Genomic DNA, 22,819 nt, shown 5'->3' with positions numbered 1-22,819 from the left:
GAGCCTCTTTTGTATTAGGTTGTGGGAGGGATTGACACGGCTTCATTTGATCCCTGGTCCTGGGGGATCCAAAGTGTTCTAAACAGCTGTGGTTCAGAGCCCTTCACACCCTGTGGCTGGGCTGTTCTAAGTGGGAAAGAAAAGCCTTCCCTCTGACTTACTGGGCACACAGGTCATAAGCACTTATTTGCTTGGATATTTCTAGGAGGATCTGATTTTTTGTATTTATCAAACGAGTCGTCTAAAGCAATGTTTATCAGAGCAGTTGATGACCCATATGTGGGTCTTGACTTACTAGGTCAAAACCTTTTTAAAAATCAAGTAAAAAGTAACTTCCATGGTAATATTTTGTTGGCACTTTTATAGACATGTATATAGACGTGTGCTAGTTATGACATCGATTTTACTGTTGGGGGAGGTCACAAGAGCTTGAAAGACTTTGATTTAAAGGTTAGTAACTGAATTTGGTTCTAGTTTGCTTGAAGGCAGTTTGGTTTGGGATTCTGAAAATCAGCCTTCTCATTTGGCAAAACCTCTCCCTCTGGCTTGAAGGTTCCTGCTGAGGAGGGACTCATGCTGTGGAAGTGACTGCCAGTCGCACAGGAAAGCAAACTCTTCACAGAAGGACTGGGGCTTCGTTCTAATGACTAAACACAGCCCAGGTGCCTTCTGTGAGCCACAGACCTGGGCTGGGCCCTGGGGATACAAAGGTGGGTATAAAATGGCCCCTGCCTTCAAGGAGTTCACCATTTAGTTGGGAAGGTGGATATACCAGTTTTCGTGCAGTGAATAAGATGTGTGATGTAAGAGGTAAGAACAGCCACAATAGAGAAGCGCAGAGAAGGAAATGGCTAACTTCCTGCTGAGGTCTGAGATGGTTTCACCTTTGACCTGGGTTTTGAAGTATGAAGAGGAGTTTGCCAGGCAGAAGAGAGGGGAGAGGCCACATCAGGCAAAGGCATCAGCGTGTACAAAGGGGATTCACTAACAGGGTGTGTTGTAGGACTGGAGGGTCACTCGGCAGCTACAAAGTAGGAAGCATTGGGGAGATTTGACGGAGACGATTCTATCAGATGCCCCCAAATCCCCCCATCCCAATTTCCCTATCAGCCTTGACTGCAAGGCTCCCTTGCCCAGGAGGCCCCAGGAACGGGGGAGCCAGCAGGGAGCTGGCGGGAGTTGTGTGTGTCCTTGCACGTATGTGCTCTGGTCTCTGTGCTCCTGGCCCAGGCCCAGCAGAGGTGGTAGCAGCAGCCCTTTTGCATTTGGTTTGTTTCGGCTGCCACATCTTCCAGCTTATTTGTTGTTTCTGCTCCATATTCTCTCACTGCTTGCCAGTGGGGCTTCCCTCAGTGGCAGAAACAGCCCCTAGACATTGCCACCGATGGGGCAGGTAGGGGGTGCGGGGAAAGTGCCTGCATCTGTCCGAGTGCACGCCTGGTGGATGGGGCAGGGAGCTCTGCAGGGAGGCCACCAGCCACCTCTGCTCCCCCGCCCTCTGGGTTCTCTGCAGTGTCTTCCATCACAGCTTGGGAAGCTGGAAGGTGATGGGGGCAGAAAGGATGTCCAGGTGCAGTTCCCCTCCCTTCTTTTTGCTCAACAGCTATGGAGCCCACAATGAGCGCAAAATGACCTCCTACTTCAAAAACAGTTCCCCCAAGGTCAGATTTGAAATGCTTGTCTTGGAGGTGGGAGTAGACCTCATCTCTAGTGTTATTGAGAATTCACTGCTTGTGCGGAATCTCTGTTAGGCACCAGGTCTGCCCAGAGAGGTACGAACCCCTGGGCCTCTAAAAACTAATAGAAAAAAGGACAGACAGATTTGGAAAGAATTAATTTACATAGTGCTTGGAGCCTGGCATTAGCAAGGGCTCCCGAAAGAGGGGAAACTGTTGGTAGTGTGAGTCATTTTGCTAAGGAATAGTTTGGTCCTCTACATGGGGATGGGGAGAGGGGAAGGAAGGTGGTTTGTGTGTGTTTGATCTACAAGGCTGGGTTCTTAGTCCTGCTGGCTTTTACTTTTGTGGCACTGGCGGCGGGAAAGAAGATGGGCCCTCAGGACCCAGGAACTGGTCTGGATGGGTGGATGATCCTTCTAGGAAGTTCCTTGCACTCTGTCCTGGTGAGTTCTTGGTGCTTGGTCAGGAGCCGGGAGAACAAACCCTGGAGCCTATGGAGAAGATGGACTAGAGGCGTGTGTAAATGTAGTTCTGAAGGGAAGAGATGACCCACTGCAGGTTTGGGGATGAGGCAAAGGTTATCCCACCAAGAGAGAAGTCTATGAAAATGACCACTTAAGACTCCATCTTCCTAAATGACACTTATGGGTGCTTTTGAATTGATGTTTTATTTTTGTTTGGACAGGAAAGCTACTGCGGCCAATTTAGCAGCTCTGTCTTCTGGTAAAGGATGGGAAGGACATGGGTAAAGGACATCCTTCCGGTAAAGGGTGTGTGAAGGAGCTTGGGAACATTCAGCCGTACCTGAGAACAGGAGATCCTAGGATGTGGCTGACGCTTCACAGAAACCTGAGCTGGGGAGGTGCATCTGGAGGTGGAGGTCTTGGTGCTTTGCGTGCCCTCCTGCAAGGACTCAAGCACTGGGGGAGAGTCGAGACTAGTAACCAAAGAAGGTGGCCTGGTAATGCTTCGGGGCCTGTCCAGGGTGCGCCCAAAGGCCTCATTCAGTTCAGGGTCCTTGGGATGTCTCTGGGCCTCCCTTGGGAGGACACCCATGTTAAGGGGACAAGAAAGCCCTGGTTGTCTCCAGGCTTTGAATAAACTGAGTGTGAGCATTGCCTTGATGTCTATGTCTTGACCCACCCCCAGCTCCAATCAGTTGTGTTTCTGCGGCAACTTTCTCCAAAGAGCAGTGGATGTGTCCACCCAGAGAGACTCCCATCCTCCATCCACACCCCCTGACCCCGTGACCTTTGCTAGTGGGTGGCTTAGTGAGGCAGCTACAACACCAGGGATAAGGTGTCACGAACCCATGCCCACCTCCCCAGAAGGAGCGGTGGCGGACGCTGGAGGAAGGCTGAAGAGTATGTTGGCGATCTGGTCTCCAGGCCTGCAAAGAGAGGACAAACAGCAGGGATAGTAAAGCCAAGGGTGCAGTGATAATAGGTAGCACGTATTGATTACCTCGTGCCGGGCGTTACATAATCACACAACAGCCCTGGCAAGCAGTTACTATCGTTTCTTCTGCCATCCCCAGGCTCGGACATAAGGTCACCTGTTCACGTTGTGTGCTGGTAAGTGGCAGAGCTCACCAGGTCACCAAATCTGGGCTCCCTTGTTTATCAGACAAGCCTCGTTGGGCTCCTGAAGCGGCAGAGCTGCTCGCTGAGAACAGAACCCAAACATCTGGTCCTAGAGGCTACCTTGTGGCCAAGTAAGCACAGATTGCCTCCGTTTCTCCAAGCTGACCTCCGCACAGGACTTCCCAGCAGGAATCCCTACTCCGAGTCCTCACTCCCTTCCCAGTTCCCCAAGCATCAGGAAGCCCTCCCCATCACACCCTCCGAGGTCCAAGCCACCCCACTTCCCAGCACAGAAGGTCTGGGCCCCTGGCAGAGCTCCCAAGCCTGGGTGAGAAGCTACTGATTGGAAAGGAGGAGGGCGGAAAGGTCCAGAGGCCCCCCCTTCTCCGCCCCAACACGACTCCAGGCAGCTGGGACTTCGTGCTTCCTGGGGGTCTGCGCTAGCTCAGGGGGGCTGTAAATTTGCTGCTTGGAGTTTCAATCTGAACCGGCTGCTGGGACAACTCCAGCTTGTCTCCACCCCCGCCATCCTGTGGTCACGACTGTCCCTTTTGAGGCCTCGCCTTGCGGGCTCCCTGCTCAGGAAGTAGATGGAGGCCTCTCAAGCCCCGGCAAACCCAGAGCTAGGTTGTCCAGGCACGGCTCCAGCAAGCATGCAGAAGATGAGGGGCTCACTTCCTCCCTCTAGGCCTCCCATCCTCTGGTTGAGGTATTTGGAGTGGACGGAGCACACTCTGCAAGCCACACTTGAGCGAAGACCATAAACAGGCAACAGGCCAGGTGCCCACTGGCACCAAGATGAACAAGACCTGCCTATGCTTTGTCCTTTTCTCTCTCCTCCGATTAACAGAGCACCTGTGCTGCACGACTCCAGAGAATACCATTCTCATCAGGGTCCAAATGAATGGCGGCCCCTGGAGCTGTGCAGTGCTCAACCTTGACAGCTGTACATGGTGGCCCCAAGAGGGGAGGCTTGAGGCATAAAGTAGAAGTCTTAGTCGCTCAGTCATGTCTGACTCTTTGCAACCCCATGGACTGTAGCCCACCAGGTTCATTCTCTCCATAGAATTCTCCAGGCAAGAATACGGGAGTGGGTTGCTATTCCCTTCTCCAGGCAATCTTCCCAACCCAGGGGTCGAACTCAGGTCTCCCTCACTGCAGGCAGAACCATCTGAACCACCAGGGAAGCTCTGAGACATAAGTAAGTTAAGTTCAGTCACTCAGTCGTGTCCGACTCTTCGCGACCCCATGAATCGCAGCACGCCAGGCCTCCCTGTCCATCACCAACTCCCGGAGTTCACTCAGACTCACGTCCATCGAGTCAGTGATGCCATCCAGCCATCTCATCCTCTGTCGTCCCCTTCTCCTCCTGCCCCCAATCCCTCCCAGCATCAGAGTCTTTTCCAATGAGTCAACTCTTCGCATCAGGTGGCCAAAGTACTGGAGTTTCAGCTTTAGCATCATTCCCTCCAAAGAAATCCCAGGGCTGATCTCCTTCAGAATGGACTGGTTGGATCTCCTTGCAGTCCAAGGGACTCTCAAGAGTCTTCTCCAACACCACAGTTCAAAAGCATCAATTCTTCCGCGCTCAGCCTTCTTCAAGTCCAACTCTCACATCCATACATGACCACAGGAAAAACCACAGCCTTGACTAGACCGACCTTTGTTGGCAAAGTAATGTCTCTGCTTTTGAATATGCTATCTAGGTTAGTCATAACTTTCCTTCCAAGGAGTAAGCGTCTTTTAATTTCATGGCTGCAGTCACCATCTGCAGTGATTTGGGAGCCCCCCAAAATAAAGTCTGACACTGTTTCCACTGTTTCCCCATCTATTTCCCATGAAGTGGTGGGACCGGATGCCATGATCTTTGTTTTCTGAATGTTGAGCTTTAAGCCAACTTTTTCACTCTCCACTTTCACTTTCATCAAGAGGCTTTTGAGTTCCTCTTCACTTTCTGCCATAAGGGTGGTGTCATCTGCATATCTGAGGTTATTGATATTTCTCCCGGCAATCTTGATTCCAGCTTGTGTTTCTTCCAGTCCAGCATTTCTCATGATGTACTCTGCATATAAGTTAAATAAGCAGGGTGATAATATACAGCCTTGACATACTCCTTTTCCTATTTGGAACCAGTCTATTGTTCCATGTCCAGTTCTAACTGTTGCTTCCTGACCTGCATACAGATTTCTCAAGAGGCAGGTCAGGTGGTCTGGTATTCCCATCTCTTTCAGAATTTTCCACAGTTTATTGTGATCCACACAGTCAAAGGCTTTGGCATAGTCAATAAAGCAGAAATAGATGTTTTTCTGGAACTCTCTTGCTTTATCCATGATCCAGCGGATATTGGCAATTTGATCTCTGGTTCCTCTGCCTTTTCTAAAACCAGCTTGAACTTCAGGAAGTTCACGGTTCACGTATTGCTGAGACATAAAAGATGTACATAAAGAACGGTAGCCCAGAGCAGGGAGACAGCTTTCTGCCGGGGCATCTGGGAAGGCTTTGTAGAGGAGGTAACACTTGAAGAAAGGGAGCGATAGTGTGGGAGGGCGAGGGTGATCCAGGTGGAAGGCAGAGAGTGAGCGAAGGGCAGGAGGCAGCAAATCATGTCAGTGAGCTCCTGTGATGTGGGCATGGGGGTGAACGAAGTGGGAGAACAGGCTGGAAAGGTGGGTGGGTGGCAGAGCACAGAGGGTCTTAGTTCCTAGGAACCGGGAGCCACTGCAGGCTCGTGCTCATGGTAATACCCCGAATAAGGCTGTTTGTTCAGCGGGAAAGTTACTCTAGTGGCTGCCAGGATGACTCCAGCCTGTCTCCACCCCCACCATCCAGTTGGGGATATCTGGAGGGGACAGCGTGGTGACCTTCTACAGTCGCCCTGGCACTGGGCCAGCACCATGCCAGAGAAATATAAACAGGCAGATGGAGGGGGCTCTGGCAGTGGGGCACTAAGCATCGGAGGGGGAGTCCCAGGTAGCTTCCTGCTCCTCAGGGTGCCCTGCTGTCCAGGCTGGATTGATGGGCCCTGCTGGGTGGTATCCATCAACAGCTGGGTTTAAGTTGGCCCCCAAATCAGCCTCTGCCTTCTTGGTAGGATTACTAGGGCTTAGGGATTGGACGGAGGTTCCATCTCTCCCCTTGTCTCCTCTGCCTTCTCTCCCGGGCTGCAATCGCAGCTCTTTCCAAATGCTCCAGCGGATGAACCAACGTCACCCTTGTCCGGCAGGCCCCAGCACCTAGGGGCTATTGCCCAGGGCCCATCTACCTTTCTCGAAGGCAGGGGCCTGGGGAACCTCTGCCAAGCTGGCGTGAGGGGAGAGGCAGGTCCCACAGCCCGAACAGCTCCTCCTCTCCTCCCTCTCCTCCGGCTGTGTCTACTCCCCGCCATCCCCCCCGGCCCCCTCTCCGTGGTCAGGTCAGGGCAGTGACGCAGGAGTCTGGGGACCCGGAGAGCAGAGGCTGAGGCGTGTGGGAAGTCAGGACAGAACGCATGTGCGGACGTGTGTGGACGTGAGTGTGCGTGTGTTTGTCCCACAGCTGGGATCCTGTCCCAGGGCTGGGCTCCGAGGGCCATGTGGGGCTGGGAGGCCGCCTGGGTGCTGAGGGGGAAACCGGGATCAGGGGGCACAGTGGGGTATGCAGACTGGCAGCCGGCACACCAGGTTTTGGGGGAGGCCCTGAGAGCAGGCTGTGGGTGAGCAGAGGGCAGGGGAGCAGGTCGGGGCCTCATTATTACCTTCAAGCCTCTGCCTCCTGCCCCTCCCATTCATCTGTCTGAACCCTCTTTGATCGCCCCTCATCTCCCTCACTTTGTCACCTTCTTCTCAGTAGGCATTCTGCCTGCTTCGTCCAAAATTGCCACCTCCTCCAAGATTCCTGGGCCTTCGAAGCTTTTTACCACTGGAGAGCCTCTATCTTTTATTCATTTTCGTGTTTGCCATCCATCCTCCTCTAGAATGTCAGCTCCACCAGGGCAGGCAGTCTTGTCCTTTTTATTCACTGCTCTATCTCCAGGTTCCTGGCCAACAGTAAGTATTCTTTTTTTTTTTTCCTTGGCTGTCCCGGGTCTTCATTGCTGCCCCGGCTTTTTCTAGTTGCAGCGAGCCAGGGCTACTCTTTGTTGTGGTGTGTGGGCTTCTCGCTGCAGTGGCTTCTCTTGTGGAGCACAGGCTCCAGGTCGTGAGGGCTTCAAAAGTAGTTGCAGCACGTGGGCTCAGTAGTTGCGGTGCACAGGCTCAGTAGCTCCATGCTTCCTGGACCAGGGATCGAACCTGTGTCCCCAGCACTGGCAGGTGGATTATTATCTACTATGCCACCAGGGAAGTCCAAGTAGGTACTCTTATATGTATATTTCTTGAATGAATGAATATTTCCCACTCGTTCCAAAGTCCCAGTTCTTCAGAGTGGCACTCAAGGCCCTTCACAACATGACCTCTCCCTAAGCAGCACCCTAGCCTGATATCCACCTCTCCCTCCCACACCCCACCCTTCACCCCAAAACACTTGACCCACCAACACAGGGCTAGAACGGCCTCCCCCATCCACCTCACATCTTTTCCCAATGAAATCCTGCCTGCCCTTCAAGGCTGAGCTTGTTTTGACCTCCTGCATCAAATCCTCCTCGATTCCCCAGCTAGAGGTGACCACCCCCTCTTCCAAACTCTCATAGCTCAGCTCTGCACACCCCAGTCCTCACACATGGCTCCACGTACCCATCCTATATCTACTGTAAGCTACAAACTCCAGGAGGCAGGAGTTAAGTCTCAATGCATGTTTCTGTCCTGAAAAGTTTGTAGTCAGTTGACTTGCACCAAGAAGGGACTAAATGCATGAATAAAATAGATCTAATATTATGGGACTGGGGAGGGAGTGAATGAACATATAAATAACCACCAGCATTTGTCAGGGTTTCGCATTTGTGAAAGCAACATGAACAGGGATGGTGCTTTCAGGAGGCCCATTTGACAGGTTAGAGCATTGAGGCCTAGACACTCAGGCCACTTCCCAAGGTTTGAGAGGTAAGCAAGCCTTGGACTCCTGCTCCCTGGAGTTCGCTCCCTGCCCCAGGGCTTCCTAGAAACCACAGAGGCTTAGCTGCAGACCCCCGGTGCCATCCCTTTGGGGGTTCATTGTATTTCAGATTCTTAAGAATTTTGCCAGGCACACTGACCTAAAAGTTCAATTTCTGGGCTTTCAGGGTCCTCAAAAGTGAGGAGTGGGAGGAGAAGACCTCACCAAGTGTCTTGCTCTGTGCACCACCCATATTAAATCCCTCAACTCGAACAACACCGGTTTCCAGAAGAACCGGGACCGTGAGAAGGCCACCACTGACTTGCCCAGCCAGCATCTTCCTGACTGCCTTGCAAGAACCCAGACAGGCCCATCTCTAGGGGGTGGAGGGGATGTCGGGGTCCCCAGGCGCTCCCAGCAGAATGGCACTGCTCTCCCAGGGCAGCCTTGTGCCCGTCCCGCGGCGCGCACCCAGCCGCACCTCCCGGAACCCGGGGGTCGGACGGCAGGCAGCTCCGCCCCGGCGAGCCCCCGACCCAGGCGTCCTGCCCCGGCTGTGACCCCTCCGGTCCCCACCTCCCGCGACCCCTCACGCACACAGCCTCCCCCCAACCCCCCACCCGCACGCACACAGCTGATAACAGCCCCGACCCCCGGCCGCCGCCGCAGTCCCCGGGCCAACAGTCCCCGGGCCAACCCCGCCGGTCGCCTCGCCGCGCCGTCCTCCAGACCCTGGCCCCGGGCTCTGCGCGCTCTGCCCCGACCCCGCTCGGCGCCCGGGGACCGCGGCCCCCTCGTTCGGCCGGCGGGGCGGCCCTGCCCCGTCGATCTTCCCGGGATGCGGGGCCTCGGCGCAGGCACCCGCCGAGCCCCAGGTCGCTGAGGGGTCAGGCGAGGCACGGAGATGGGGGCGCGCGGTGAGTACTCTCGGCCGGGGCAGCGCTGTTTGAGGAGGAATTTACCGCTGGGGCTCTTGGCCCCGAGTTGGCCCGGTTCAAGGACTTGAGACTTGCCAAGGACCCCGGAAGGGCAAGGGGGGTGGGGCAGCCTTCACCTGCTGGTCTGTCGGGCTCTAGGAGTCCCCCGGGGAGAGTCGGAACCTGAGCCGGAGACGGGGCGGAGGGCTGGGGGTTCAGGGAGAAGAGGCGCGGCTCTGTGGGTGCCGAGGAAGACTCAGACACCTGGGTCTGGGAGCCACAACCCGGATCTGCGAGAAGGGACGCCGCTGTCACACCGGGATTGAAGTTTGGCCGGGAGAAGTGGATGCCGGTAGCTGGAGGGGGGTGGGGTGTGCACACGGCCGCGGGATTGAATGAACGCGGAGGCAGAGCCTGAGCGCTCCCAAGGTCCAGGTGGGGAGGACTCACTGGGGGCTGCGCAGCAGGATGGGTGAACCTGCCGTCCAAACCAGCCCTTCTCCTGCGAGAATCCACCTCATCCGCAGCCCGGCTCTCTTTCCTAGACTGTACTCCGCTGCTGATGCTGTCCTTTCTGCTGTTTCCTTTGGGCTTCCCAGTCCTGGGCGCCCCCGCACGCCTCATCTGTGACAGCCGAGTCCTGGAGAGGTACATCCTGGAGGCCAGGGAGGCCGAAAATGCCACGGTGAGGTCCCCTCCCCAAGACCTTCCACAGAACTCACACTTGGGGCTCCAGGGTCAACACCCCCCCCCCCCCCCCCACCCCACCCCCCACCCCCCACCCCGCCGCAAGATCCAGGAACCTGGTGCTTGGTTCAGGGGTGGAAGCAAGGAGTCAAAGTCCCCAGTAAAAGTCCTAGGAGTGGTAGTCCCAGTGCCTAAGTGGAAGCTAGTGAGGGGCTAAGCCGGATGGAGGCCCTGGGGCCCCTGACTCCAGGCTTGTGCATTTCAGATGGGCTGTGCAGAAGGCTGCAGCTTCAATGAGAATATCACTGTGCCAGACACCAAGGTTAACTTCTATGCCTGGAAGAGGATGGAGGTGAGTTCACGGGTTCCTTCCTCTTGGGAAGTCTCATTTTGGGAACCTCATAGGATGGTCAGGAGAATGCTAGAGAGAGAAGAAATGGAACAGCAAAGATGAGGGTGAATGTTCATTCATTCTAAAAAACTTCTGTTTGCATGGGGCTGCTGAATGGGAGGAGGGAGAGGCTGGCTTGGGCTAGTTGACTCCAAGTCTCTGCTCCCTTTAGGTCCAGCAGCAGGCTCTGGAAGTCTGGCAGGGCCTGGCCCTGCTCTCAGAAGCTATCCTGCGGGGCCAGGCCCTATTGGCCAACGCGTCCCAGCCATGCGAGGCCCTGCGGCTGCACGTGGACAAAGCTGTCAGCGGCCTCCGCAGTCTCACCTCCCTGCTTCGGGCGCTGGGAGCCCAGGTGTGTCTGGCCCCTTCCTTGCCCCTGGGGTTGCTGTTTCTGTAAAGTGAGAGAAGGGCCCTGCCAAGGAAACCCCCCAGCCATTCTACCCTGAAACCCATCTCCTGCCGGAGCCCCTGGCACTGCACTAACCTTTAGTCCTCTCTTTGCAGAAAGAAGCCATCTCCCTTCCAGATGCAACCCCCTCCGCAGCCCCACTCCGAGCATTCACTGTTGATGCTTTGTCCAAGCTTTTCCGAATCTACTCCAATTTCCTGCGGGGAAAGCTGACTCTGTACACAGGGGAGGCCTGCAGGAGAGGGGACAGGTGACCTGGTGCTATCACCCCGGGCACGTCCACCATCTCGCTCACCATCACTGCCTGCGCCATGCCTTCCACGCCGCCACTCCCAACCCCTGTCGACGGGCCACCAGCTCAGTGCCAGCCTGTCCCACGGACACTCCAGGGCCAGCGGTAACATCTCAGGGGCTAGAGGAACTGTCCAGAGCTCAACTCAGATCTAAGGATGTCACAGGGCCAGTCTGAGGCCCCAAAGCTGGAGGAATTCAGAGTTCAACCTAAACTTGGGGGCAGCACCATGCCGCAGAGACACTGAGACTCATCTTGGCATGCTGCCCAGCCGCAGTGCCGGGACCAGCTGGAGGATGGATACCTCCTTTTACATGTACCAAACAGGGACAGGATGGACTGGAGAATTTAGGGGGAAGACATGAATTCTCCGGGTCTCGTGGGGACTCCATGACAGCAGAGTCCACTGGACAAGGAGGGTGGTGGGAGCCATGAAGATGGAATGGGGGCTGGCCCCTGGTTCTCACTGGGTCCAAGTCTTGTGTATTTTTCAACCTCACTGGCAAGAACTGAAACCACAACCTGGCTCTTGGTCTTTCCTATTTTCCTGGGAGCCCCGTACTTCCCCGGGTCTGTCCCCATCCTGGCAGTAGGTGGCAGGTCCGGGAAGCCAGAGGTGGAGGGGGTGGGGCGCTACGTGCTGCCTCGCATGGCCTGTCTGACCTCTTGACCCCACTGGCCTGAGGCCACAAGCTCTGCCCACGCTTGTCAATAAGGTGGCTCCATTCAAGGCTAGTCCTTAGTAGGTAGCTGCCAACTGGCCCAGGATAAGTCTTTTTTTTTTTTTTTTGGCTGCACAGCACAGCCTGTGGGCTCTTAGTTCCCTAACCAGGGATTGAACCTGGACCTTGGCAGTGAGAGCATGGAGTCCCAACCACTGCACCACCAGGGAATTCCCCAGGGCAAACCTTTAGTGAGTTTCAGGGCCAGTAAGGACACAGGTGCCAAGAGGAGGGGCCCTTTTGAGGGTTGCTGGCAGCTGCCAACACTGTCCGCTGGAACTTTATTCTTTTCTGCCTCTTCTCTGTGGCCCCTTCTTCTAATGTTATCATCCCAGCACCAGGCTTTCCCAGTGTACAAGCTCCCTCTAAGTCCAGCAGAACTTTTCTTGCCTGGGGATGGTTACCATTAATGCTCCAACCTGAAACTTGCAGAAGGGGCAGTAGATGGGGTACAGCGGGAACCAATTTCCCGGACAACCACCTCATTGGTCAGTCACTGCCCAGAGCTGCTGCAGGTAGTTCCCTTATCCGACCTCTTTGCATTCCTCACATGGCCCTGGGAGAATGTCACTGCGGTCATTCCATGGTGCAGACCAAGAAGTAAAACTACTTAAACCTTATTCCTGTCACATAAGCCTTCTCAGCTCCTCTGGGATGGGGACACGGAACAAACTCATTCAACCTCCACGCTTGATCCCCACTTCTTTCTTCTTCTTTTTTTTGTCCACATGACATATGGGACTTTAGTTCGCTGAACAAGCATAGAACCCATGCCCCCTGCACTGGAAGCAAGGAGTCCTAACCTAACCACCAGACTGCCAGGGAATTTCTACTTCTGATTTTACCCTTTCCCCCGACAGTCAACTTCAAATTCCTTCCCAGAAATAATGTTTCGGCCGCAAACAGCAGAAAAAGACCTGTGCAGACCACAAAAGATGTCACAAAACCAGATGGGGAGTGATCCTGACCATTATCATACTTGGGGGAGGGGGATTGCTCTTTCTGCTTATATGGCAAAACAGAGAAGTTAGCCTGCACCCCTGCAAATATGCTCAAGGGAGGGAATGTTCTGCAATCTGCAGCAGGAAAAATATGAGCAGGTTGAGGGGTTGGAGGGTATTTGCCAAATATCTGTGTGTGGAGGGTGGAGTGGGGGCCAAGCTGCGGTGGGAGGAGTCAGCCCGAGAATTTTCACTCTGCCCAAAGCGGCTCCTGGGCTACAGTGCCCTCTTCAGGCCCTCTTGGGAAATGCTAGGGTAACCTAGAAGCTATAGAACCCTGAGGACTCCGAAGTCGCACATTTCGGAAAAAAAATTCATATTATGGTTTCCACACATGCCATCTGGTTCTTACTCCACCTCTATGAATCAGGAAGGATGAAATCTATCTTTCTTGCTGGCAAAAATGAAGCAAAGAGACTTATCTTGAAGTCCAGGAAATCCAGTTAGTAAGTCACGGCTGGGAACTGAACTTGAGATTTAGGATTCATAACCCCAAAGTCTTGTCCGTCTCCTGACCTGAGTGCTGCCTAAACATCTCCTGGATCTTTCTTCCCTCTGACCTTATTCCTCCACTTAGCTTCAGACTTATTATTGCTTTCAGTTAAAAAAAGAAGAAGAAGAAAGAAGGAACTTCCCTAATGGTCCAGTGGTTAAGACTCTTGTGCTTCCCAATTCAGGGGGCACAAGTTCGATCCCTGGTCAGGGAACTAAGATCCCACATGCTGCATGGCATGGCCAAAAAATAAAATTTAAAAATTAAAAAAAAAAATGAATTAACAGAACCTGAAGTGTATGACCTGAGTCAGGTGTGATGGGCGAGTAGGTTAAGAACATAATTTAAAAACATAATTTGTTTCACATTAATGGAGTTCCTACTGTGTGCCAGCCTTTGGATTAAGTACATGGAAAAGCAGAATTACGGTCTGTGCTACTCACAGCCTGGTGTCCTCCTAGAGTGGACAGTCCCCTTGGGGCAAAAAGACCCGCTTTCTTCTGCACTATTATAATGATGATGATTTGATGATTAACAGCACATTAATCTCTGGCACCTACAAGATCTCCGTGATTCTCACCGTCATTCCATGGAAGAGAACAGCAGGCATCATCCCCATTCATCAGATGGGGAAACTAAAACCAAGTTCCTCCGGGTGAGCGATTGAGCCAGCTCTTCCAACTTCCGGGTGGGACAGGCGCCAACTCGGCCTAGTTCTGAGTCAGCGGGTTACATAACTGTTTCATGGAGATGCCTCCTGTTTGTAGAGGGCTTTGCCACTTCCAAAGTGCTGTCCCAAGCAGTCTCGCTTTTGCTCTCCTAACCCGATGAGGAAGGCAGAGACTGGAGGACACGGAGATCCGGAGAGATCATGGATGGGTCTGGCTTGGGTCATAAGATACTGAGAGGAAGTGTCAGGACCAGGCTCTCGGACTCTGGGTCCCTCTTCTGTTAGAAGCAAGCTTCATGGGGAGAAGGGTAGAGGGAATGGACAGAGGGAAGAAAACAGCTTCAGTCAGTGAGGCGTGAATCCCAGGCATTTCTTGTTACCACTCTTTCCTGATGCATCCCCTGCCCCTGGTGCCCACTTCCTCCCAGGAATTCCTAAGTCGAAAGTGCCTACCACCCTTCCCACCATTGAAATCTCCCAGCTCTTCAGCCCATGCCGGCAGCCCCAGCTCCCACCCTTGACTGCAGCCTCTTGGCCTGCACATCAGGCTGACCGAATGCATCTGCCTGACCCCGGCCCCCAGGCCACCTGGGTTTCTCCTGGGTCTACTCAGTCCACTGACTTCCCCCAGTAGGTGACTGCTGCTGGAGCTGAGTTAGCAAAACGGGGCCTCTTAGACACTGGAATCTAGGCTGAAGGTTAACTATGTTATTCCCAGCTGGTCAAGGCTCATTCCTCCAAAATTCCATCATAAAACTTCGACCCTGTGAAAGATTATTGGCAACAGAAAAACAGCCGAATGGTTTCCCTGCCTATGTGAATCATGTCCAAATGTCTATAAATCAAAAATTACGCCAACCACACACAATTTCTGTTTTTTATAATGATGTTTTTGTTTTTTGGCTGTGCCTCACGGCATGTGGGATCTTAATTTCCCAACCAGGGATCGAACCTGTGCCCCTCGAATTAGAAGCATGGAGCCTTAATCACTGGACCTCTACGAAAGTGCCATGATTTTTTTTAATAATGATTTTCTTTTTCTGGTTTCTTGGAAACCTGAGCTATGCTAGTCTTTCTATCTTACAGATGAGGAAACTGAGGACCAGAGTGGGTGAACAAAGGGTCCAAAGCCACACAGGGAAGCCGGGGGGGGCTGCATTCCCTGGAGTTATTCCTGGGTTCTTCCGCATCCCAAGGTCACCCACACCTATTCCTACCACAACCAGTCTTGTCAGATGATAAGGGCCCTGGGGCCTTGCCCGTTCCAACTCCCCAAAAGGCAGAGCTCCTTGCACACCACCATCCCTTCCTGTCCTGCCTGAATGCCAACCCCCAACCCCAGACAGGTTGGAAGCTGTGACCGTCCAGCCCTGTGGCGCCAAAGAGAGGTCAGTAGGAGCAGCCCTCAGAGGACTTATTGACTAACCCGGAGGGGCTGGGGGGGTCAATGGGCTTCTGCTGCTTGTCCCTGGATTAACCCTTTCCTGGCTCTGTCCCTCTTATTGATCATTTTCCCAACCTGCTCTGGTTTTTTGTTTTGTTTTGTCTTGGCTGCACCACCAGCCATGAGGAACTTCCCCAACCAACGACTGGACCAGTGCCCCCTGCAGTGGAAGCTCAGAGTCTTAACCACTGGACCATCAGGGAAGTCCTCTCCTAAGCTGCTCTGGAGGAAGGGGAGATCGGTGTTTGGGCTGGGCATTCTTTGTACCCCCATCTTTGGTGCAAAAGGACAGAGGATCTCTTTTCTGGGGTTGGGCCCTGTGCATGCTCATTTAGGCAGAAGGAGTCCCTGGAATTCTGAAGGGAGTTGGGACTTCCCTCTCCAACACCTGGAGCAGGGCAGTACCAGCCCCTCCCTGATGGCTTAGGAGGATGGCCAGCCCAGGCAACCCTGTCAGGTGTCAGGGGCCAAGGCCAGGCACCCTGGACACAGATTTGATAGTACGGACTGGCGGAAGGAATGAAACTGAAGTTTACTAGGAACATCGGGGGTGGGATACAGGAATGCAGGCTCATGAGAGTTGAGCTCTGGATAGCCCTCCAGCCAAGATACAGCCGTGAGAGTCAATGGGGTTTTAAAAAAGTGGCAAAGCCACCCTCTTATCTGCATTCTCATGTAGACTTGCTGTTGATGAAACTGATGAAGGTAGATCTGCTCTGACTGGGTGTGACTCCACCCCCTGTTGGAATACAGTTCTGGGAACCATGGGACTTGGCAGGACACTGAGTAGGTACAATGCTGAACAACTGACACCATTTCTCTAGAGTTCAGTTTTCACATGAGGAAAATGAGGACAATAATTTTGCAATGAACAGAACAAGAGATTCTACAGACAGCCAACAAGCACATGAAAAGATGTTCGGCATCATTAATCATTAGAGAAATGCAAATCAAAACAACGAGGTAACACTTCACTCCAGTCAGAATGGCCATCATTAATAAAAATGTACAAACAGCAAATGCTGGAGAAGGCATGGAGAAAAGGGAATCCTCCTACACTGTTGGTGGGAATGTAAACTGGGGCAGCCACTATGGAAACCAGTGTGGAGTTTCCTCAAAAAACTGAAAGTAGAGTTGCCATATAATCCAGCAATCCGACTCCTGAGCATATATCTGGACAAAACCGTAACTCAAAAAGATACACGCACGCCTACGTTTATAGCAGCGCTAGTCACAATAGCCAAGACATGGAAACCACTTGAATGTCCACCAATAGATGAATGGATAAAAAAGATGTGGTACATATATATAACGGAATACTACTCAGCCATAAAGAAGAATGAAATAATGCCATTTGCAGCAGCATGGATGGACCTAGAGATTATCAGATCAGATCAGATCAGGCGCTCAGTCGTATCCGACTCTTTGCGACCCCATGAATCGCAGCACGCCAGGCCTCCCCGTCCATCACCAGCTCCCGGAGTTCACTCAGACTCACGTCCATCGAGTCGGTGATGCCATCCAGCCATCTCATCCTCTGTCATCCCCTTCTCCTCCTTCCCCAATCCCTCCCAGCATCAGAGTCTTTTCCAATGAGTCAACTCTTTGCATCAGGTGGCCAAAGTACTGGAGTTTCAGCTTTAGCATCATTCCCTCCAAAGAAATCCCAGGGCTGATCTCCTTCAGAATGGACTGGTTGGATCTCCTTGCAGTCCAAGGGACTCTCAAGAGTCTTCTCCAACACCACAGTTCAAAAGCATCAATTCTTCGGCACTCAGCCTTCTTCACAGTCCAACTCTCACATCCATACATATAGTACGAAGTAAAGTCAGAAGGAGAAAGACAGATACCACATGCTGTCATTTATATATAGAATCTAAAGAAATGACACAAATGAAGTCATTTGTGAAACAGAAACAGATGAAACAGACGCACACAGAGAACAAATTTGTGTTTGCCGGTGGGGAGGTGGGGGGAGGAATGGAGTGGGAGTTTGGGGTTAGCAGATACAAGGATGGATAAACAACAGGATCCTACCATATAGCACAGGGAACTATATTCAATATCTTATGATAAACCATAATGGAAAAGAATACGAAAAAGAATATATGTATAACTGAATCACTTTGCTGTGCAGCTACAAAATATTCCTTCATATAAATAATATTTCTTAATACAATCCAACCATCCATCTGGCAAACATTTGCGTGCATACTAAGTCATTTCATTCACGTCTGACTTTTTGCAACCCTGTGGACTGTAGCCCGCCAGGCTCTTCTGTCCATGGGATTCTCCAGGCAAGAATACTGGACTGGGTTGCCATGTCCTCCTCTAGGGGATCTTCCTGATCCAGGGATTGAATCCACATTGCTTGCATCTGTTAGGTCTCCTGTACTGGCAAGCAGATTCTTTACCACTAGCACCACCTGGGAAGCCCAGCAAACATTTAGGTAACCTTGACTTTTCCTTCCTATTGTAAATGATGCTGCAATTGACATCTTTAAGGCATGTACATCTTTGTGAAAATACACACATATTTCTGCAGGTAAAATCCTAGAAAGATAAATTGGATCCAAGATAAACACATTTGAAAGTTGAATAGTCATTGTCAAATTACCTTCTAAGACGCTTTCTCGAACATAGTCTTAGCATCAATGTATTTCAGTGTGTACAGTACCTGTACCGTGACCAACGCTCAATGCTTCAATCCTTTGAACTGTTGCCAACATGAAAATTGTAGTCTTGATCAGCATTTCCCTTATGACAACGGAAGCAGAACCTCTTTTCCAATGTTTCCTGGCTCCTTGTAGGTCTTCCTCTGTGACTTGTCTTTTTCAATTCTTTGCCAAGAAGCATTTTCAGTCCTCACTTCACTCCATCTTTCTGTTGCCTTCGCCCCTGTTGCCAGCTGTGTAGAACTTTAGGTTTGAAATGGTTGGAATTCTGCAGACAGTGTTCCACTGGATCTCAGAATCCATGGTTACTATTGAAAATTCTGGTGCCATGCTGATTCCTGATCTTTAGTACGTGACCTGCTTTTTTCTGTCTGAAAGTGTTTGGGAATGTTCTCTTCAGCCCTGACAGTCTGAGATTTCATGACACACCTTTCATGGGTCTCTTTGCATTTGTCGGAATGGACCCCTTTTAATCAAGAGACTCATTTGTCAGTTCTGGGGAATCTTCTTCTGTGTTTTTTCTTAAGTAATTTCTTTTCCTTTGTTATTTCTTTTCTGGACTCTCCTGGCTGAATGTCAGTCATCCTGGACTGAGTCTCTCTCTCGCTTTTCTCCCTCTCTTTCTTTCCCTCTCTCGTTCTTATTTTATTTCTCTTGATTTCAACGTTTAACTCTTCTGTAAGGGTTTAGGCTTCGGTTCTCGTAGTTTTCATTTCCCAGAGCATTCTTGTGTTCTCTGTGCAGTTTTCATGGCTTCCTCAGAAGGACGCCAAGCGAGGAGGGGCAGGGGGGGATAAGGTGGCCTGGGCTCCTCACTCTGGCTTCCTCCTCTCCCCGAGAGCCGCCTCTGAGGTCCCTCATGGCTCCTCCAGTCTGGACTCTGGTGCTGCTCCTGGGGGCTGCCTGGGGCCAGGACCACATGCCTGCCCCAACCCGGTAAGCTGGGCTCAGGGGGTATTGGGGGTGCCTCTGAGGAAGAGAACGAGGGGCAAAGCTGGAAAGGACAAGCGGGCTGGTGATGAATGGTGTGGCCCCGGGGAGGAAGGAGGGACCCCCTGATGGATGTTAGGAGGCTCGGAACAGAAGCAGGCGGGGCCCTGCAGCCTGCTGAGCCTGGACCTGGGGGTGTGAGCCGCTGAGCAGAAGCAGGACAGAGGTGAAGTGTGAGGGGACAGGGAGGAGGTGCAGAGCTCGGGAGACGGGTCTGGGGGTGGCAGGGGAGGACAGAGAGGGTGGGTTCTCAGAAAATGGACAAAACCCAGGGCAGAGCCAGTGGACAGAGACACAGCAAGTAGGAAGCAGCAACAGGTGATGGATGGCTTGGTGTCCTGGAGCTTGTTTGAGAGGATTTTTTTTTTTTAACATTTATCCATTTGGCTGTGTTGGGTCTTAGTTGTGGCACTCGGGATTTTCATTGCGTCATGTGGGCTCAGTCACTGTGGCATGTGGACTTGGTCGTTGCTGCACGCAGGCATGGTTGCCCCACGGCATGTGGGATCTATTTCCCCAACCAGGGATCGAACCCTAGTCCCCTGCATTGAAACGCAGATTCTTAGCCACTAAACCACCGGGAAGTTCCATGTTTGAAGGGATGTGAACAAGCAGGACTTGAATTACTAAAACAAACAGCTGTTCTACGTGGCCCACGCCACCTGGGAAAGGCCACTGGCTTCTCTGTGGAATCTGTAAGGGTCACTGGTCTGTGTGTTCAGTCAGGGCAGGACCGTCCCCACCACGCATCTGGCAACACCAGACCCATATGGTCCCTACTCCGTGAAGAAAACTTGGGCAACAGCACAGGAAAACCTCGACCTGAAAGAAAGAGATGCCTCCGATGTAAACTCTCAGATGTAAACTCTCAAACTCTCAAAATTCCTGCACAGAGAAACTGGCTCTTCTCATGTTAGAGAACCACGCGTGACATCCAGGGCACAGGGGGTAGAGGGAGCCAGAGGGGACATGAGGGACTTGGAGGGGAGATGCTTTTCAGGAGACAGATGACAAGGTGAGAAGGCTGTGAGTGACCTTTTTGAAAACCCTCAAGTAAGTGTATGTTCCCTGAATACCCATTGATACAATATGGATAAAAAGAAAGGAACAAACTTCCGGAAAGCTCATAATCGTGGAGGCTCAGCAGTTCTTGGTAATGATGAGAACTACATTTTTTTCCCCCTTTCTCTCTCTTTCCAAATCAACACCAAGGAAAGAGAAGCCTCCAGACTGGAAGCCCCTTGCTCGCAGCTCGCGGGAAAACTGTGAGTTGACACCTGGGGCTGCTCAGCCTCCTGTCCCTCCCAGGGGTGGCCACCTCAGGTGCCCTCGGCCCTGCGGTGACATAAATACGTAATAAATATGTGAAGGGCAACCCTCAGAGGATGGAGAGTGGAGGGATCCGGGGAGGAGCCGAGAACAAGCCTTGCCTGAAAGGTTCACATGCAAACAGCATGGGAAGAGGCTGCCTAGACAAGCCTGCCTGCCTGGGACCTCAGATTGCCACCCCCGACCTAGACATCCTGCCCACCCCCACACACACCCTGGGGTTGGCTCTGCATGCAGGCTCCCCTCTCCTCTCCCCAGCCATTCTCACCCAGTGTGATTTTGAGGATGACTCCAGACCCCTCTGTGATTGGAGCCAAGCGACTAAAGACGATGGAGACTGGACTCGAGAAAGCAGGCCCTTCCTCGCCAGCGGCACTGCCCCTCCCGGGGGGTACCCCAGTGGAGGTGAGGAGGCTGAAGGTTTAGGGAGGCAGCTGGAAGGTGGACACGGGCAGATCTGGGTGCAGGGAGCTGGCCGGAAGTGGGTGCTAGGGCTCTGGGAAGGGGCTGGGGGGCAGCCCTTGGTGGGGGTGGGGTGGGAGTGGGCAAGGCTTCACCATTCAGGGCTCTGCCTCCCCCAGAGGGCTACTACCTGCACATGGACTCCAGCGCCTTCCACCCGGGCGGGGTGGCCCGCCTGCGAAGCCCCCCTATATGGGAGCAGGGCCCCCTCTGCGTGCGCTTCGCCTACTTCATGTTTGGGCTGTCGTGGGGTGCCCAACTCAAGCTGTGGCTGGCCTCAGGCGCCAAGGGCAAGCACCCCAACCTGCTGTGGAAACACGTGAACACGCAAAGCCCTTCCTGGATCCCCACCGCTGTCACGGTGCCTCTGGGGCTCGTCCTGCCCAGCCGGGTGAGGCCGCAGGCAGAGTCTGGGGTCCCCGTGGGAATCTGGGTGTTGGGCGGGGGGTCCAGGACGGGGCACGGGGGTTGGGGGAGCTTCTGAATTCGGGCAGGAAAGTGGGAGCCCGAAGGAAAGAGGCTCACGGGGTGGATGGCCCCCTCCTCCCTCCCGCAGCTGACATTCGAAGGCGTGTGGGGCAGCACGACTTATCTGGACATCGCTCTGGACGCTATCTCCATCCATCGGGGCTCCTGCAATCGGGGTGAGCCCACGCCCGCCTCCTCTCTCCCCCCACCCTTTGTGCAGGTGCCCAGGTGGCAGGACTCGCTCAGGGACTGTGACCCTGGCTTCTCCCAGGCTTAGGGCGACTTGCTTCCATCTACCTCCACACCCCACACCTGATTCCTGAAGCTGCCACGTCTGAAGACAGGTTCTCCTGAAACACATAACTGGGGCGACACCTGTCCTAAAGTGACTGGCCTTTCTGGTTTGCCTGGGGCTGTGCCTATGTTAGCAAAAAGTCCTGCATCCCAGGAAACCAGTCTCTGACAAACATGGGTGTCTGGTCAAACTGGCTGTAATTAATACCTGAGATCTGTTCACAATTGGCCCTCTAAGCTCATGTTTGAGATTCGAGGGGACTAGATTCAAAGGAAAGAATATTCCAGAAGGTGCATGCAAGGAACTAACACTTACTGAGCACAGGCACTGTGCGAGACGCTCCTGCACATGATGTAACTTACAACAGGCCGGTGCTCTTGCTCCCAGTTTATTGATGGGGAAACTGAGGCTTGGATGGCTTAAGTAACCTGTGGCGGGAACACAGCTGCTGGGGAGCAGGACCGAATCTGCCTGGCAAGCCAGCAGTGGTAACATCAGGACCCAGGTTGGGACTCAGGAGTCTGACTCCAGACTGAGGCAATCTTTTTTCTCTCTCTTTTTTTTTTTTTAATTTTTATTTTATATGGGAGTATTGGACTTTCCCAGGGGGCACTAGTGGTAAAGAACCCACCTGCCGATGCAGGAGATGTAAGAGACATGGGTTCGATACCTGGGTCGGGAAGATCCCCTGGAGGAGGGCATGGCAACCCACTCCAGTATTCTTGCCTGGAGAATCCCATGGACAGAGGAACCTGGCGGGCTGTAGTCCACGGGGTCGCAGAGTCAGACACGACTGAAGGGACTGAGCATGTGCGCACACACATCGGGGGTATAGCTGATTCGTGATGTTGCGTCTGAGGCATACTTTTCTGAACTGCCTCCTTCCTCCTTTCTTTCCTCTCAGTCTGCATGATGCAGACGTGCAACTTTGACACTCTAAAAGATCTCTGCGGCTGGAGCTGGATCTCGACAGCCTCTGGGGCCAAGTGGGTCCAGAAGAAGGGGCCGACGGGGGTGCAGGACGTGGGGCCTGAGGGAGACTTCTCTAGCCCTGGGGGTGAGTAATGGCCACGCTTCTGTCCTCTGACTTTGAGCTTCTAGAGACCTCTGCGGGCATTTACAATGCCTGCCTGACCCCCTACAGTAACTCCCTTGGGATGGAGTTACCTCCAACATCCATCAGCTTAAGTTACAGGGCAGAAAGCAAACTCTAAGTGCCCAGCCAGCTCCCCGCCATTGCCACCCCCAAAGCTCTACCCGGCAGAGCCAACACCACCCTCTCCTCACCTCTTTTCCCCGTCACCC

General features: G+C 53.0%; 2 protein-coding genes across 2 annotated transcripts in view; both read left to right on the top strand.

The window, feature by feature from the left end:
- Window positions 1-9,173: 9,173 nt before the first annotated feature.
- EPO (erythropoietin) lies at window positions 9,174-10,927 on the top strand. The gene is made up of 5 exons (XM_005910788.3): window positions 9,174-9,186; window positions 9,732-9,871; window positions 10,139-10,225; window positions 10,437-10,616; window positions 10,769-10,927. Exons 1-5 carry the CDS (start codon window positions 9,174-9,176, stop codon window positions 10,925-10,927), a joined length of 579 nt encoding a protein of 192 aa, XP_005910850.1.
- A 7,902-nt stretch (window positions 10,928-18,829) lies between these two features.
- ZAN (zonadhesin) overlaps window positions 18,830-22,819 on the top strand; it is a 35,917-nt gene continuing 31,927 nt past the window's right edge. Inside the window, 6 exon segments of the mRNA XM_070363098.1 lie at window positions 18,830-18,906; window positions 20,173-20,225; window positions 20,548-20,694; window positions 20,871-21,142; window positions 21,308-21,395; window positions 22,419-22,571. Of these exon segments, the coding sequence (XP_070219199.1) occupies window positions 18,830-18,906; window positions 20,173-20,225; window positions 20,548-20,694; window positions 20,871-21,142; window positions 21,308-21,395; window positions 22,419-22,571 (790 nt within the window).

This window comes from Bos mutus, chromosome 25 (genome assembly GCF_027580195.1).
Source record: "Bos mutus isolate GX-2022 chromosome 25, NWIPB_WYAK_1.1, whole genome shotgun sequence".
Taxonomy (NCBI): domain Eukaryota; kingdom Metazoa; phylum Chordata; class Mammalia; order Artiodactyla; family Bovidae; genus Bos; species Bos mutus.
The sequence above is the reverse complement of the archived record's forward strand: the minus strand, read 5'-3'. Positions and strand labels throughout refer to the sequence as shown.

What these genes read in the sequence shown, in the direction of transcription:
- EPO (XM_005910788.3), top strand. An exon ending in GGGAGGCCGAAAATGCCACG is followed by an intron (nt 9,872 to 10,138) that starts GTGAGGTCCCCT and finishes TGTGCATTTCAG; the next exon opens with ATGGGCTGTGCAGAAGGCTG. An exon ending in ATGCCTGGAAGAGGATGGAG is followed by an intron (nt 10,226 to 10,436) that starts GTGAGTTCACGG and finishes TGCTCCCTTTAG; the next exon opens with GTCCAGCAGCAGGCTCTGGA.